This window comes from Anastrepha obliqua, chromosome 3, assembly GCF_027943255.1.
Source record: "Anastrepha obliqua isolate idAnaObli1 chromosome 3, idAnaObli1_1.0, whole genome shotgun sequence".
Classification (NCBI taxonomy): Eukaryota; Metazoa; Arthropoda; class Insecta; order Diptera; family Tephritidae; genus Anastrepha; species Anastrepha obliqua.
The window spans coordinates 91246048-91261378 of NC_072894.1; the positions used below are offsets into that span (position 1 = coordinate 91246048).

Below are 15331 nucleotides of genomic sequence, written 5' to 3' on the forward strand. Positions count from 1 at the left end.
ATGCGTTGATTTGAAATTTAAAAACAATCTTCTTTTTTCCTGATTTTCAATTTATATTTTATATTTACTCAAAAACAAATAGAAAAACAAAAAATATTGTTTATGCCAAAGCGCTTGAATAAAGAATAAAGAAATAAATAATATGAAAACCATATATTTTCTGTTCTAAACCATATCTATTCTATTTTAGTGTGCCCAGCGAAGGGGGCCGGGTTTGCTAGTAGTATATATATATATAGAAACACGAGAAATTTATATTTAACTTCTTTATTGCCCATTTTCAAGAAGAACAAGTATTGCCACTCTGATACATTTTCACTCTTTATGAATACACCTAACAATCCCTTGTAGTCTTTTAATTTTTCATTTTGGTATTACATATACTTGTATTTGCTTATTACATAATGTAGTACGTCAATATGCATGGTTGTTACATATATATTGTATATGTATAGTATATTTACTTATATATTGTAGATCTCTACTCGTTCCGTTAAACATATTGCAACTTCCTGCAATTACATAGCCATTTTATAATGCGAGCATTACGCTCAACAATAGATGGTGGCTCAGAGGGTCGATATGGTTGTGCGGTTTGTGGCTGTGTTTCAGTGCTATCCGGAAGTCGCATCGAATCTACAGTACTCACATCAGAGAAGAAAACGGTACTAGAGCCTTCTGAGTCGGTATCGGCGCTCTTACGCCGCCTGGGGACACTGTATATCTCGTGAAACTTCTCATCATTTAAACCAAGTCGATCAAAAAATTTTTCTAGTTCTTCAAAGTTCCCTTCTGCTATACCTAGTACTACAGCTTCGCGGTCATTTGATTGACTACCATTCAGTTGCATCGCTAAGGCTGATGTCGACTGAGATACGGGTTCTGCATAGTTTTTCCCTAGTGATGTATATGAATCCGTAGAGAAACACCTTGGAAAGAAGTACGAGTGTTGATCCAAGCCAGCATGGTAAGGTTCCACACGTTCCACACATTGTGCCGCAATGCTACTAGGAAGTGATGGAGCGTTTGGCAGTGATATACGATTTCGGCTTTTAAAGCGAATGCAACGTTGTCGTTTGAATTCTATAGGCGGTGGACTAATGTCTTCAACGGAAGGTGCTGAGCCAGGACTTTGACCTGCTGGACTTTTAGGTGACTTTACGCTACCGCTACTATAAACAGAAGTACTAAAGAACTGCTGCTGGTCTTGCTCTCGAGTTTGTGTCTGTTGTTGCTGATGAAGTTGCAAATTTTGAAAGCTTGGTATATTAGAAAAACGCGACTCGTCTATATCATAACGGGGCACTGAAGGCGAAGGCGGCGTGTAGTCATCCTGAAAGGCCTCCGGTACCTCTGGTGTCGGAAAATTAAACAAATAATCATCTGACTCGAAACGTACAACATTCTTGCAACGGCATTCGGTACAATCACCGATCCCCGATCGCAAAAACGAAGGTGAAGCATAACCTACTCCGGCGCCATTTGAGTTAGCACTATGTTGTGTTGAAGAACCAGAATCCCGACGGTACTCCATAGGCGTGGAAATAGTGTTAATACAACAGTTGTCAGTATTAGCCTGTGCATACATATCGCGATCGACACTGTCACGTTGCTGTCGATAACAAGGTTCGCTACGGTGAGTGTAGTGGCCCGAAGAACCGCCCGAGTCACGATTAAGAGACGACTCACCGGCGGATTTGATTGAGCGATTGCCTCTACTGCAACAGCTGAGGATTTCGCTATGCGGCGAATGACGACTTATTTGCGAATGCAAGTCAGGTAATGACTTATGACTATTGATGTTATACTGAGAATTACGATCGGCGGCAATTTCGTGTGAATGGGAATGTGAACGCTGGTAATTATATCTGCAAAGAAAATGTTCAATTACACACTTGCCAAAAAATTCAAACCTGTACTAAACGACGTACCTGAAGCGGGACTCGGTTTTGTTAGACTCTGCTGCGTATTCGGCTGGCGGACTAATAGGTCGGTAGTTCTCAGTCAGTACAAGTGGTTCATCGCCACTACTATTTTCAGCGCCGTAACTGTAGATATTATCAAAGGACTGCGGCGTTATAAAAGTGGGTGGGGGCAGCCGTATGGTTGCATCATCGTCATTGGAGAAGCTTACAGACGTTAGCTGCAAAATAAAAAGCCCGTAGTTAAAAATTCGAATATGCTTATGAACTAAAAGGGATTCACCTCTTTGCCAGCAAGGCATCCGCGACCACTGCTTTTGTTCTTGAAATCGATTTTTCGCAAAAGATCTCCACGATAGCTCCGCCCAATAACTCCAATTGTGCGATCTCTTGCCGATTCAACGCTATTACCGCCAGCCAACAACATCCGTACCTTGTTTTGCAACAAGCTGCTTGAAGAAGGATCACTGTGTCGTGTATTGCTGCTTATGTGCGCATGATGATCATGATGATGATGATGATGATGCTGAAACGTACTAGGGCGACTACTTTGATGTAGAGTTCCAGTGGAAGAAGTTGGAACGCTAAAACGATGTTCCGTGCGCATATCGTGTGCATCTACTATTTCAGTTGGATAACCAGGTGGCTTGTACCTACTAACACTTCCCAATTCATCTCGCCCATCACACACACTGCTGCGTCCCCGTTTCCCAGCACTGGCGATGGTAGCAGCGCGATAGCTAGATTGATGTAATCTTTCCATAACAGTGTCTGACTTTATAAAAAATGGTTTTGTCTCAGCCAATAGCTCCACAGCCGATTTTCGTTTATTGTGATGACGACCACCACGATAGAGGCTCGGATGACCCCAATAGTTGCGGCACGGATCCGCTGACACCGGTGCCTGGGCGCTCGAGTAGGAATGTTGATGTAAACCCCCACCACCAACACCAGTAGTAGCCATATATGTGATAGGTGGTAAGGAGGTATTAAAGGACTGGGACTGATGAGTGGTGAGAGCAAGAGTGTTACTGAGTGTGCCAGCGTTACCACATGCACCCAAACCTCTTTCCACACTTCCAATTCCAACACCATAGAGCTGATGATGCTTACTAATCGACGTATTGGATCGCGAATATTTCGGTATTTTATTGGTTGTGGAATACATGGGTGTGGGTGGTGGATGCTGTGAACGATGAGCCAAACCAGCGCACGAAATGTTGCTGCCATGATGTTGACGTGGACTCGAGCCACTACCACAGCCGTGCACAACTGCAGCCATTTACGTGATGTGAAACCAATTTGTTAAAAAGGTGCTGTTGAAAAGAAAATATTGAATGGTCAATATCAAGCAAATACCCTAATCCGATAAGTATTCAATAGAATATTTTATTTCGAATGTCATTACAAGATGTGGCCTTTACCAGTTCCGAACAAGACCTTGCAACAAAAAAGCTCGCAGACACAGCAACAAATAAAAGCACTTAAGGGAGGCAAAATAGCCTGGTAGTGACATGCGCAGCAGCAAGACGGCTTGAGATACTGAAATGTTGCTTTTTTACATGTAAAGGAATTCAATTTGCCACAAATTTCACTATAGAAAATTCCACAACTAACTTTTTAAAGAATAATTTAAATAAAGTTCGACAGATGAGCAATTTTTAATATTTTACATTCCTTAAAGTTTCAAAACAACTATATGGAGAACACCTGGTTTATTCAACGTACCTGATTATTCAACGTATTATTTATTTCACAGCGATAATTATATACTGTGTCTACATATAACTGAATATCTTTCAACCATTTCGTACACTAATTTAAGTAATCCACTTTTGCATAGAACTACACATATTTAGATTTATTTATTTAGTAATTATTTACAAATTTCCTTAGCCGTTTTACTGCGTTTATCTGAATTGGCTTTTTGGTCTACTGACAACATTTACTCAATAACTTTTTGCTCAGCTTTTGCATGATGAGAAAGAGAGGCAGGCCAGGCCGCCTGGTGATTTTAAAAAACTTTTTCAAAAGCTTCGTAGTGCTTACGCCTTTTTTAACTTCATGCACAACTACACATGTAAATGGCTTAGCCACATTTATGCAAAATACAGTTGTTCTATAAAAAACAGTTAGGAGTTTAATATTGAATTGCCTAGTTTTGCACTATTATCGATATAATTAGACTAAAAATCAAATATTAACACAGATAAATAAGTAATGGTAAAATTATTTCAACCATATCAGCCCTGTCGACATTAGTGATATAAATTGTTTATTATATCGTCCTTTTTAGTCCTTTTTACTTTTCATTAAGAAGCTTTGAAAGTTTTAAATTCATATGCGTACGAAACACTCCTGAGTGATGAAATCTGCTATATCATATTTGCAATACTTTGGTGGTTTAGATAAATGGCAAGATCAGTGCCAGAAAGGTAGAAATATAAACTGTTGAACGCCATCTCCATTCTTGTGGAATATACATAGCTGTTGAGGAATTACTTCAGATACAAGGGCGAATTGGAAGATACCCCAAGCCATGGAATTCAAATAAGTTAAGAGCAACGAGGTGGGACTGAATGTAAATCCACCATTGCACTATTTACAAGGAAATATAATCTTGATGAATCAGATTTTTTAAGAACCTTAGCAGTTTGCGGAGGAAAAGAGAACATCGATTCATATATTTTCTATCTACGTCTGGCGAAAGCCCGAAGGCGACTATCCTCATCCTCCGCAGAACCGCAGTCTACCAATTCATCAACTAGTTCGTTGCCTTGAACCCCACAGTGTCTCGACCCAAATAACTTCAATCTTACTCCACCTTACAATGAAGTTGTGATAATGCTAAACAAGAGTGGGGTTAAGGTAGCAGTATACGCCTTTGTCCTAATGGTATCGAGACCGTTTCCCTCAGTCATGGCTGAGATTTTGGAAAGGTCACTGGCTGTACTTAGTCGCTGAGCTACCACTTGTGGCCTCCGAGTCAACTCTGACAAAACGGAGCTGGTGCTATTTACCAGAAAATATAAACCTCCGCCCTTTCGACGCTTTCATCGGTAGTTAGGTATCTTGGAATGATACTTGACCCCAAGCTCTATTGGAAGCTACACAGGAATCTACATAAAGAAGGCCAGTATAGCCTTCTACTCCTCCAAATCTATATTCGGTAAAAAATGGGGACTCAAGCCATAGGTCGTGCTGTGGATGTACAACGCAGTGATTTTGACAATTTTAACGTATGGATGCCTGGTTTGGTGGAAAGCTATTCGGAAGGGCTATAATATCACGAAACTGAGGAGTGTGCAAAGGACTACATGCAGTGACATTACCGGAGCATGTAAAACTTGCCCCAGTGTTGCCCTGAATATCGTTTTACACTTACTTCCCATCGACTTTTACGTTATTTCCTCCGTGCTCAAAGTGCAATCAGGTTAAAAGAGGTTGGCCTCTGGAGGCAATCTCTCAAGGGATATGGTAGCATTTTCGGGCAGTTAACACCGTATTTCTCCGAACTTCGGACAGATCTCACTATCCGCAAACTACAGTTTGAGGGTCGTGCTAGGGCAATCTTTCCAAATGGGCAGGATTGGATCGAGGGAAAATTTGCACCGAAGCTTGCATCTCTGTCTTCACTGACGGTTCCAAGATGGAATCGGGAGGCAAAGAAGGGGTTTTTTCTAAATCAGCCAATTTATCTATCCCCTTTAGACTGATGAATACTGCTAGTGTTTTTCAGGCAGAAGTCTTTACGGTCCTGCAGGCATGCAAAATGCGAGGGAGATATTAACATTTTCTCCGATAGTTAAGCCGCGATCAAGGCTCTGACGACTCCATAGTGCAGAACGAAATTAGTAAACTCCTGTAAAGAGATCAAATCTATTGGGTGTGCAGATAACATTTCTCTGATCTGGGTTCCAGGACATAGGAACCTAGAGGGAAATTAAATTTCTGATGAGCTTGCCAGAGACCTCCTCCCCGGTCATGGGCATCCCCCTAATAGTTGTTAAAGGGAAACTGCACAAATTATTTCTCACGGAAGTGCAGAAAAGATGGAGCTCCATTTTTCAAGTGCTATTTCGAAAACCCTTTGGTCCCAATATGATATACGAAGGACTCAGAAAGTCCTTTGGACTCCTCGCCTTTCAATTTCCAAACTCGTAGCTGTGTTTCCCGGTCACTGGGCGATCGGTACACACGCGAAAAAGCTATGGTTACCATTTAACCCACATTGCAGAAGCTGTGGGGACCTTTCAGAGAGGGAGACTGTTAACCTTGTATGATAACTATGTACACAACACCAAAACAACAGAACTTGTCACTAAGCCAAACAATAGCTACCTACTAGTAAACAGATAACGACCGATGCATCTCAATAGTGAAAGTCGCAATAAGATTTATGTAAACTATTCAGTCTAAAGATTATGAATAAAGAGTGCACATTTCAGTGTAACCAAAAAATATTATTTTTGCTCAAATATCACCAAATGGTATTAACTCGCGTACCCCCGTTTGGTTTTATGGCCGAGCTCCTCCTCCTATTTGTGGTGTGTGTCTTGATGTTGTTCCACAAATGGAGGGACCTACAGTTTATTTTTTTGGGTCCGATCTACAACCAAACCTGTATACATGCGTAATAGTAATATAGTAAAAAATAAAGAATTTCACAGGGTGAATTAAAGTGTATAAATTCAAATCTATTTAATTTTTATTCTCTACTTTATATAAATTACATTTTCTATAAACACTTAAAGAGTACTTTATAAATTTAGTAAATTTAAATTCCTTTTGAACAACCCATTTATATGTGACACCAGGCATGTATTGTAATAAGGTGCTGTGGCGATCATACAAGTATATCAAATATGTATTCACCTACACGATCACGCTCCGCATTAACTCTGCTCACTTTTATCATTTGCTCAGTAAAAATGGTATTCATATTGCTGCCAACGATATATCAGGACTCACCTTATAACTCCAATTCACAACCCAATCGTTTGAAATTATTAATGCATTTTTTCAGTTCGCTCATAACACGGCACGATCTTAGTGTTGGCGAGCACTTCCAAAACCAATTGGTGCTTCTGATCATGATAATCACGATGAGTGAAAAAAGCTCCCAAGTAAAGTAAAGATGGTTATGTCTTGCGCTTTACACTCAATGCATTGCATTCGAGTTATACGAGTAAATGCAAAACATTCGTGTTACAAAGCATTCGTGTTATAAATAAGACTTGTATTCAAGTACTTGTTTGGAATCTTCTGGGCGGCGCTGAACATAAGAGGATATGAATCTGAAACTAAAATAGAAGGGAATGCTCACCCCATTGCAAAATATAATACACGATTGGCCAGAGAAGTTTGAGACTTTTTATCCCAGATTTTTTTGCACATTCTCTTTTAAAAAAGTCAAAGTACCACTTGTATAAAAATACGAAAATCTGAATACAACGAAAGCAAAATGTCGAAAAGAACTTCGATAAGGTCACTACCATGTTTGGTAAGTTTTGTCAGGTGAAACAGAGAGACACAGCTAGAAGTCGACTATTTCAGGCAATCCAGGAAGACGCTGAAACAGCAATCATTGCTAGTAAGAAAGAAAAATGGGAAGAACTTCGAAGTGATCTAAACAGCAACCCCTGGACTGAGCTATAAGATCGTAACGGGAAAGCTATGTGCAAACTTTACAGTCCCACATCTAGACAGCGATACCATCAGCAACATCGTAGACGAGATGCTTCCGCCCTTCACTAAAGAAGAGCTTAAAACTGCGGCAAGAAGCCTCAAAAGGCATGAAGCTCCTGGCCCAAATGGTATTCCAGCTGAAGTCCTCATGCTTGTGGCCGAAAACTGATCAGACGAGATGCTCGAAGTTTATAATTCGTGCATTGCTCAAAGCATCTTTCGAATGCTGTGGAAAAGGCAAAAGCTAATGCTAATCATTAAGGGTGAAGGCGACCCAGATCAACCGTCAGGTTGGCGCCCAATTTGCATGCTGGAGAAGCCAGAAAACTGCTCGAAAAAAGCGCAGACTAGCAGAGTCTGTTTAGTGCGCAGAATAATCTGCAACGCAATACAGCTTTCGACCCGCCTCCGAAGCGCATCGTCGTCCTGGCTACGCTTAATGTACGAAACGCCTTTAATAGCTTACAAATAGGCAGACTTAACAAAAGCACTGCGAGAAAGGTTTCGAATACCCGCATACTTGATAAGGATCCTCTAGAGCTATATGAGCGAGCGTGAACTTCTGTACGATACACCAGATGATCAAAAAACTAAATGGGTAACATCTGACGCAGCGCAAGAATCTATTCTCGGCCCCGATCTCTATAATCTGAGCTACCATAAAATCCTAAGCATAGAAATGCCAGAAGAAACATATTCCGCGGGATACGCGGTGGATATAGCGGCGGTCATTTCAGCGCTAGATACCGAGGACGCCAGGAGGAAGTTGAAGAAGCTAAGACCGGTGATATTAGACCTCAAAATAACTTGGGCGGCGTGTAATACAACTTTGGTAACTCTATTAAATTAATATATATTTGAAGGAAGCTTTTTTAATTAGTCATAGTATCTAATTCTAAAATTGCTTTATTGTATGATATTTTGTAAAACAGTTGCTTTTGTAATGCTACTTTACAAAAGTTACAAAGTTTCGTGCTTCCAAATATCTATGTTTCAATTCATGTATCTATTGACCAATAACTACGTAATGTAGCTTTTTTCATCTGACTCATTAAATACAAGAAATCGCTTAATTTCAAGAATAATAACACCAACCCACTTCACGTGTTTTTCTCAATTTTAGTCCTATGTTTTTGTTGATGATAGTATCCATCTGTTTCACGGCCCAAATATGCAAACAATTTTTCGTTAAAGGGCAAATTAATTATATCTGCAATGTTTTCCAAAATTGTAAACAATTCTTGGTATGCCCTCATATGTTACTATTTAGTTCCATGCACGCGTTTACATAAGCATCTATAATATAAAAATGAAATGTGTTGGTAAGCGCATAACTCAACAACGCATGGACCAATCTTAACAATTCTTTTTTTAAAATGTTTCTAGAAGTCCAAGGATGGTTTGTACGGCGAGAAAAATTCGAATAATTTTCGAGAAAACCCTAAAACAGCCCTTTTCTTTCTCAAACAAATATTGCGCTTTCGTGTGTGTGCGTGTTTGCATTGGATGATCTAATGCGTTTACACAAAAGTGATAATATCGTGAACCTGACCAAATTGAAAAGTCAGAAAATGTAAGAGCTATTGATTTGATTGGCCTCGCAATATTCTTCCTTCTGTTTTAGTTTCAGAACGAATTAAGGAATATTTCATTCACAAATAATAAATAAAAATAGTTAAGTAAATTCTAAGAATAATCATGCAGGGCTGAACAAATCCAAGCATATTTTAAGAATACCAAAAGATAAAACATATGTATTTGAGGATAACAAAAGGCAAACATTAATAACACTGTGCGACAGTGAAATTATACTTTTATGGAGACCTAGTTCAACTTGTAGGTATAGTAAAACTAAGAAAAATGGTATAGGAGAAATTTCCAATACACCCCCAAAATCTCATTTTATGGCCATAAAACCGTTTTTCAGTAGGTTGATGTGAAGAATAAATCCTAACTTCGCCAATTTCCATCCGATTTCGAATTTGCTTTTTTAGTTCAAAAGAACAAAATCAAGCCTTTTTGACAGTGTGTTGACATATTTTCTGAAATGACAACTGACGAGACTGTAGACGGAAGTATTTGGATTTTTTTTATTTTTTCTCTATTTTTTCGACTTTGACATAATTTTTACGATATTATCCGTTATTGAGGATTTTTTTTAGTACACTACTGTTATAGTAAATTTAGTTTTGCGTCGAATGAGTTATAGTTGACTGTAATTGAATTAAAATTAATAGAGTTGTGTGAGTTTTAAGATTTTATTTTATTTTTTTTTAGTAATTTGGTATGTAGGTATAACTTACGCTAAATGGGAATAAGGACGTGTTTTGATGCGTTATTATAGATACGTAATATTTATTGGAGTGTATATGTATACATAAGAGTACACTGTACTGCATACAACAGAACTGGTTAGAACTTACGAAAATATCTGACATATTATAGCACATTTTTTTTTCAATAGAAATATGAAAAAGCTCCCAAGTGTACCAAAGTTCACACTGTACATTGATTAACAAAAGAAGTTTGTTATTATAATTTAACCTTATTAAAACGCCAAAGTTTTATTGTTTGTTTCATTGAAATTCAAGAGATATAAATCATAACGTTGCCAGAAAAGTCGAATTTCTCAATATTCTCCGATGATGTGGCATCATCAGCCTTATCATAAACCAGATGATTGTTATTTTTGTAAAACGGACGTAAACGGTCATAATTATAAAGCTCGAAAGCACATAAAGTATGCTGATGTTGCAACTGTTAAGAACCCCGCAGTCTTGGACGATATGATTGACTCAACTGCAAGAACTGAAGGAAGTTCAACTCATTGCTGATGATGATCAAACTGATAACAATAAACCTGATGATGAAGAGTACTTTCCGTCTGGTTCTAAGTCTTCAGGACGACACATTATATCAAATTCAGATTTTCAGGATCTTTCACGTGATTTACTTCTATCGGAAAGACAATCTGAAACGCTCGCTTCTCGATTTAAACAATGGATAGTTGATGAGGACTTCAGATGAATGATGATGATCGAATTTCTTACAGAAAAGTATTCAAAACTGATGAAAAGAATGACAAATGTACCGTACCATACTAAACTCCAAAGGGCCGTTTCCAATGCATTTTTAAGTTTGGCACCAGTTCCGTTGTGTACTGCACCGTACCGCACCGTACCATACCGTACAATGCTGCACTGCACAATACTCCAATAAATATTATGTGTTTATAATGACACTTGTTATCATTTTCATGCTTCGAAACGCATACCAAATCTCGTAGTAAAAAAAAAGAAAAAATCTTAAAACCCACACAACTCTATTAATTTTAATTCAACCATCAACCTACTGAAAAACGGTTGTATGGCCATAAAATGAGATTTTGGGGGTGTATTTAAATTTCTCCTATACCATTTTTTTAGTTTTTCTATAGCCACAAGTTGTGCTAGGTCTCCATAAAAGTATATTTAATTTTTTTTTTTGTCACACAGTGTAATTAATCTAATCCGAGCTGACCCTTTTTCTTAATTCTCCTGAACAGAACCGTCACCACGATGATAAGGCGGTGTGTGAGGATCAGCAGAGTAAAAAGTTTTTAAGGTCGACTTATAAACTGCCACATTCAAAATCTATTTGACAGAACGAAATCTGTTGGGTCCGCTAGTATATACATAGATGCATGTACTTAATAACTATCGTAATTTCTAGTTTCGGCAGCTCGTATATACTGGCCTTCTTAACTCGATTTTCTATGTACAGCTTCCAGTGGAGCTTGGGGTCAAGTATTACACCAATATACTTGCATTCTGATGCGAGTGTAAGACACTGGTTGTTTAGCCTTGGAAGCTTAAAAGGCGAAGGCTTGTATTTCCTGGTGAATAGCATCAACTCCGTTTTGTCAGAGTTGACTCTGAGACCGCAACTGGCAGCCCGACTACTGACTGTAGCCAGTACACCTTCCAAAATGTCAGCCATTACTGATGAGAAGGGTCCTGAGACCATTAGGACCAAGTCATCATATGCTACCACCTTTACCCCTCCCCTGTTTAAGCGAGTTAACGCTTCATCAATAGCTACTAGCCAAAGGAGAGGCGAGAGGACGCCGCCCTTCGGTGAACCGCTATGTACGAACCTAGTGATTCTAGCCCCTCCTGCCACAGCATTTATTTCCCTATCACCAAGCAGGGACGAGATCCAAAGATAGATAGGTCTTGTTCCAACGAGATTATGAACCCCATACCTGAAGTGAGAATCTGGAAGGGCTGCAAAATACGCTTCCACAGCTGTTATAACCTCATCATTTGATGAAAAACGCTTTCTATGCATGCATTTTTTTTTCATGTAAATGAAAAATTCCTTCCTTCCGTACCGTAGTATCGTAGATTTTATTTCACGATTTTTGAAAATTCCCGTAGAACCATGTCATCTGATTGCTATCTCACCACACAGTGTTGCCAAGCAGTACATTTCGAAATCATTTACAAAATAAATTTAAAAAAATTATAATTTTTATTAAAATAACTTAAAAACACTGTTAAATAATTTTAATTATAGATAAATGAACTATTTGCATTTGTTAATTTTTGACTTTGGTTTATTAACCAATGAAAAACTGTTACTGATAACGCGAATGTGTGAAAAAGTGTGTAAGAAAAAATATCAATGGCAACATTGTGTAGATATATACAACCAAACACATACACACAAACCGATGTATTGAGTAAATATGTAACTAAAAGAACGCAGTTGTTCTCTGTTTTGCTCAGTTTTGTGCTCGTTAGGGGCTGTGGTAAGGGACTACGTACGTCTATCACTGTTTTCAGCATAAGATGCTCGAGCAGGGTTGACAATAAAATAAATAAAAGCTTTTTCTAAAAGTAGTTTAGTTAAACAAACTTATATTATTATTTAATATATAACATCATTAAAAAAGTTATATATAATATAATTAAATGTACTTAAAATAATTTATAATGTAATGTTTTAATATAATTGCATTAAATAGGTTCGCTTATCTTATTTACCACCCTGTTTTGCGTCACCAGTTTGATATGTCATAAAATTAGTGGCAAAGTGTGCGCGCTGGAAATAATGCTTCATCGTGTCTTTCGTTGGGAAAGTTTTAACTTATTTGTTTTGATTCTAATTTTATCCAAGAAGTAAAATTATAGGCGCATGTATATTCGTAACAATGAAGTAATATGAATTTTGTGAATATCTGCTAGAGAGTGTTTGTCAGTGTTAATACACAGAACGTTGGTCAATAATGTCTGGAAAGCGTAATATATCATACGTAAAACCTCAAGATCCAAGTTTTTTAGTAAAGTTAAAAGCACAAATCGGGTTTAAAGAGTCCCCAACTGTTGAAACTAAGGTAAGAGGTGTTCAGATGGGTTATGGTGCATTAAATAAATTAAACTTTTAGCGTCAAAAACTTGATACCGATAATAACAGTTCAGATAGTGAAGGGTGCCCAGATCGTGAAGACGAGAAGCCCCAAATCGTGGTTTTGCAGAGTGGCGATTTAACCGCCGAGGAGGTATTGGAAGAGGAGACACGAATCGCAAGAGGTAAATATGCATTTGTATAGAACAAAGATAAAATTATTTTGCGCCCAGAAAATCTGCCGTGTATATGTAGATGCACAAAGTGATGCCTCCGTTCCCTACTTCGAATTGCTTGTTCGTCTAATCTGTTATTTGTTATTGTATTTTTTCTTCCTTGTTTTTTTCTTCGCGTAGAGTGTTGCCTGATTGGCTGCATGCTGTCAATTTTAGCTGTCATTTCAGTTCAGTTGAGTCAGAGTCGAGCGTTGTGTCGTTTCTTTGCTTTAACCGTTTCGTCCACGCTTTTTCCTCATTTTCGCCAAATGCAAAATTTAATTTAACAAAAAAGTGAAAAATCCCAAGGTATATGAAAAAGTGCAATTTTTACATTATTTATTTGTGTTTAAGTAATATTTTTCTTCAAATGGAGTTTTAATAAGGATACAAGTGTTTCGGTCTTCAATCTTGATTGATAATTCAAAAATTGAGAAAATAAAAAAAGTGTTTCATATAATGAATAATCCAATTGGGAATAGTAAAAATTTGCACTTACCACAACTATTTTTATAATACAAATATGTTGATGTTTGTCAATTTTAAGTTCTTTGAAAGTTGAAAATGCGCAATGTCCTCGGTAAAATATACCTAACCTATAAATTTTGGCCCAGAGGAGTCTCATTTTCGCTGTATCTCATACCACCTCCTGCTTAATATTTTCGCAAAGCCACGCCTCGGTGGTCTCTCGTTTTCTTAGATGCGCGCCTGCATCTTCATCAAGGCTGCGTGAAATGCTGTACATCAGTTTAAGACACCTCCACTACCACCGACGTATATTGTATGCCAGCGGAGCACCCTTGATGCGGTCACACACGCACACGTTTAGACAGCATACTGGGGCTCCGCTAAAGCAAACGGACCGATGAAAATGGTGTTAAAGAGAATTTGATGAAGCAGGCAATAGCTGCAGTAGTAGCAGATGCCATTGTAGCTATGGTGTAGTGAGAAGTTGGAAGGGAAAAGAACAGCAAACGGTCGTGCAAAAAGCAAAGTAAAGAAAGAGAAGTGGAAAAAACAGTAAATGAAAGAAGGAAAGAGAATGGCAAGTGGTTTTGTCCAAGCCAGTAATGAATAGAATTTGGAGCGTTGAATGTGGCAGACGGTGCGCGGTGGATTAATGTTATAAGGCGTGAGGAGTGAAGAGCGTTTTCAATGAGGTAGCGAGTTGGCAGGCTGAAGGCTGTCACGACAAATCCAAACTATGCAGACTGGCATTTTCGACTCTAGTACATATGTATGTATGACATTTGTAAATTTGTAAGCTGGTAGGCCGAACGGGGAGGGAAAACAGATCAATGAAAAGCCAGTAACCGAAAGAAAGTCAAGAAGGAATAGTACAAATTACGAAAATATTACAAACGTATAATTTTAAGATAGTTAAAAGGGGATAATAGCGGTGTGGAGTAGTTCGGGGTAATACAGCTTGGCCCGTGAGTAAGTTGTACGCGGGCGAAATCCATGTGATGCCAAAAAACAAAATTTCATGGGTACGGGTTTTTAAGATTTTAAGTTTTCAATGTGAAAGAAAGCCAAACACTACTTAATGATAATAGTAAGAATTCAAATTCTATATATCTTCTTTTATAAATGATAAATTTATTACATCATATACATATATTTGTTTCTCCAAACAGAAGCAGCGGAAGCTCGGTCCGATCTGAGTAGGCCAATAGTGTTCCAGAAGCGTAAAGAAAACTGGAACCATACATCAACGTCCAATTATACCAGCTCAAGATCTACAAACAGCAGTTTGAAAGGGACTAGATCGAACAACCCAGAAGAAAGAAAAAAAATTAATAAGGAGGAGTTAAAATCAACTAAAAATAAGAGGAAAATTCACAAAAATACATTATCATTTAATATTGACGAGGAAGACGAAGAGGAGTAATCCTCTTTAAAAACTACAACTTTAAATAAGGCATTGTTTACAAAATAAACAGTGTCCTCCACTTCCATTTGATGATCACAATGTAAGTAAGAAATCATAATAACAGAGTAGTTTACGGCTTAATTATGCAAAAATTTTTCACATTACATTTTGCATTAAATCAAAAATGCTTAATACAAAGGTTAACTCTTTTTGTTTCTAAAACCCAGCAGATGAAAATGTCTTAG

At 38.0% G+C, this 15331-nt stretch overlaps 2 protein-coding genes across 4 annotated transcripts; one reads left to right on the plus strand and one right to left on the minus strand.

Annotated features, from left to right (window-relative positions):
• Positions 1-279: 279 nt before the first annotated feature.
• LOC129241550 (uncharacterized) lies at positions 280-13776 on the minus strand. 3 transcript variants are annotated; one of them, XM_054877948.1, is made up of 4 exons: positions 13713-13776; positions 2206-3238; positions 1932-2143; positions 280-1868 (listed from the first exon to the last, which is right to left on the minus strand). In XM_054877948.1, the coding sequence occupies exons 2-4, from the start codon at positions 3202-3204 to the stop codon at positions 494-496; spliced, it is 2586 nt and encodes an 861-aa protein (XP_054733923.1). In that variant the 5' UTR covers positions 3205-3238; positions 13713-13776; the 3' UTR covers positions 280-493. The 3 variants fall into 3 exon arrangements, with proteins under 3 accessions (XP_054733923.1, XP_054733921.1, XP_054733922.1); XM_054877946.1 differs by lacking the exon at positions 13713-13776 and adding an exon at positions 3651-3837; XM_054877947.1 differs by lacking the exon at positions 13713-13776 and adding an exon at positions 3347-3511.
• On the plus strand, positions 12683-15104 carry LOC129241552 (uncharacterized protein KIAA1143 homolog). Its single transcript, XM_054877949.1, has 3 exons — positions 12683-12987; positions 13039-13183; positions 14851-15104. The coding sequence occupies exons 1-3, from the start codon at positions 12880-12882 to the stop codon at positions 15102-15104; spliced, it is 507 nt and encodes a 168-aa protein (XP_054733924.1). The 5' UTR covers positions 12683-12879.
• Positions 15105-15331: the final 227 nt, after the last annotated feature.

Coding starts and splice junctions, on each gene's coding strand:
- LOC129241550 (XM_054877948.1), bottom strand. CDS start 3,204: ATGGCTGCAGTTGTGCACGGCTGTGGTAGTGGCTCGAGTCCACGTCAA. Junction 2,144..2,205: donor GATGCCTTGCTGGCAAAGAG/GTGAATCCCTTT, acceptor TTTATTTTGCAG/CTAACGTCTGTAAGCTTCTC. Junction 1,869..1,931: donor AAAACCGAGTCCCGCTTCAG/GTACGTCGTTTA, acceptor TTTTCTTTGCAG/ATATAATTACCAGCGTTCAC.
- LOC129241552 (XM_054877949.1), top strand. CDS start 12,880: ATGTCTGGAAAGCGTAATATATCATACGTAAAACCTCAAGATCCAAGT. Junction 12,988..13,038: donor CCCCAACTGTTGAAACTAAG/GTAAGAGGTGTT, acceptor TTAAACTTTTAG/CGTCAAAAACTTGATACCGA. Junction 13,184..14,850: donor GGAGACACGAATCGCAAGAG/GTAAATATGCAT, acceptor TTCTCCAAACAG/AAGCAGCGGAAGCTCGGTCC.